This window comes from Trypanosoma equiperdum, assembly GCF_001457755.1.
Source record: "Trypanosoma equiperdum strain OVI genome assembly, contig: ctg_1082, whole genome shotgun sequence".
NCBI lineage: Eukaryota > Euglenozoa > Kinetoplastea > Trypanosomatida > Trypanosomatidae > Trypanosoma > Trypanosoma equiperdum.
In genome coordinates, this window is record NW_027123041.1 from 866 (window position 1) to 2,596 (window position 1,731).

A 1,731-nucleotide genomic window follows, 5' to 3' on the forward strand; every position below is an offset into this window, starting at 1 on the left:
TTGTTTCCGCTGCTTGAGTTGCTTGTTCTGCTGCTTTTTTTTGGTCTAATGAGCATTTTTTGTTTGGATCAGTGGCTTTGTCGTTCCAGGTGCAGGGTGACTTGCAAGTGCTGTTGTCTTGCTGTTTGTTGCAGTCGGCTTCTTTTGGTGTTTGCTGCTGCGGCTGATTGGATGGTGAGGGAAGCATATCTGGAGTTAGCTTGCTTAACTTGAATGTTCCTTCTGCGGACGTTTCTAGCATCAACAATTCTCTTAAGAGCTTGTCTGCGGTTTCAACCTTGCGTTTTCGAAGGTCTAGCTTGTTCGCCGCGGCCAGCACCGCTGCTGCCCATGGCATTGTTGCTGTTTTAGGTGTGCCGGCGTCAGAGAAATATTCGTCGTAAAGCACGCAAATGTTGTCGGCACCGCCGCTGCACTGCTGCGGCTGCGAGCTCTGGCCTAGAATCCCTGCCTTGTTGTTGCTGTCCGATCCCCGCCCTATGCTGCTGTAGAATTGTGTTATCGCCGCCCGTAGCGTGGCGGCGCTGAGCGGTAGCTTTGGTAGATCGCCGCACGAGCCTAGCATTTTCTGAACGTCTTCTTGGACTTGGCTGTTCGTGCTCGTCCAGCCGCGTGCTGGTGCTGTTCCTGTGCAGCCCTTGCTGTTCGTGCCGGTGGTTGCGATGCACAGACACGCTATATCGTATATTAAATTTTTGCCTACCTTGTTGCCTTTGCAGGTGTTTTGGTCGCGAGCGGCGCTGCCGAAGTCCCAGTTAGTCGGCGCTACCTTGCCCGTCTTTGCTGCTTTGTCGCCGTTTAGTGCGGTGTCGAGGTCATCCGTGATCTCCTTGCTGAGTTTTGTTTTGGCGTCGTTGATAGCGGCTTTGTACGCCTGGTAGGTGCTAGTTGCCGCTTCTGCTAATTTTGCGAGTTCCGCTTGCTGTAATTTCCTAGCTAGTATTAATTTTGGGACAGTGTGCTTGGCGGTCCAGGTTGCGTCGGTGTTTTTGGTTTTGAGCCGTTTGGCTGCATCACGCCATTTTTCCCATAGCCCTTGCCACTCCTGTTTTTGGCCTGCGTCTGTGTACTTCTCTTGCACTGCCTGCCAGTTGTTGGCGGCAGTGTCGTCATTGAAGAGCTGCTGCCATGATTCTTCACTAAGCGTCATGTTCAGAAGTTCTATATTTGCTAGTGCCGCCGACGCTGCTGGGTCTTCAACGACTGATTCTGGTTCTTCCTGGGAAAGTCTTATTAACCAACAGAGGGCTTTGTACTCTGCGCCTGTGTCGGCTTTTTCCGCTACTGCGCGGCGGTAGGTTGTCGCTAGAGCAATAGTGATAATTAGTTTGGCAAATTTCATCATCATTTCTGGCCTGTGCTGTTTCTGTTGCGTGCTGGCGGTATCCTGCTGGTCAATAACAAGCTTTTTAACTAGAGAAAAGTTGAAGTTAGCATCGGCTTGTGTTTAAGAGGAAACGCTTGTTGCAATGCGTTGTTGGAGGTATATTCCATGGACAGGTAAAAAAGCCACTCTTGCCACGCTGTTAGTTGTTAGTTCAAAGTTTTGGCTTTGCTGTTTATCCTCCGTTGATCTCCATTGTCGCAGTTAAATTTTGCCCAGTGTGCGCTAACATAAAGCAAGTTATCTTTTTCCGGGGCTTTATCCTTTACTTTTTTCCAGAAGTATATTAAAAACTCATAATCTGACTCTTTCAAGTGATGAATTACTATTATTTGTTCTTTCTCCCC

At 49.1% G+C, this 1,731-nt stretch overlaps 1 protein-coding gene across 1 annotated transcript in view; it reads right to left on the minus strand.

Moving 5' to 3' along the window:
* Positions 1 to 1,348, minus strand: part of TEOVI_000855300 (Trypanosomal VSG domain containing protein, putative) — a gene marked incomplete at both ends in the record, with an annotated part of 1,434 nt that extends 86 nt beyond the window's left edge. The window contains one exon of the mRNA XM_067220227.1: positions 1 to 1,348. Coding sequence (XP_067076328.1) covers positions 1 to 1,348 — 1,348 coding nt within the window.
* Between the last annotated feature and the right edge of the window lie 383 nt (positions 1,349 to 1,731).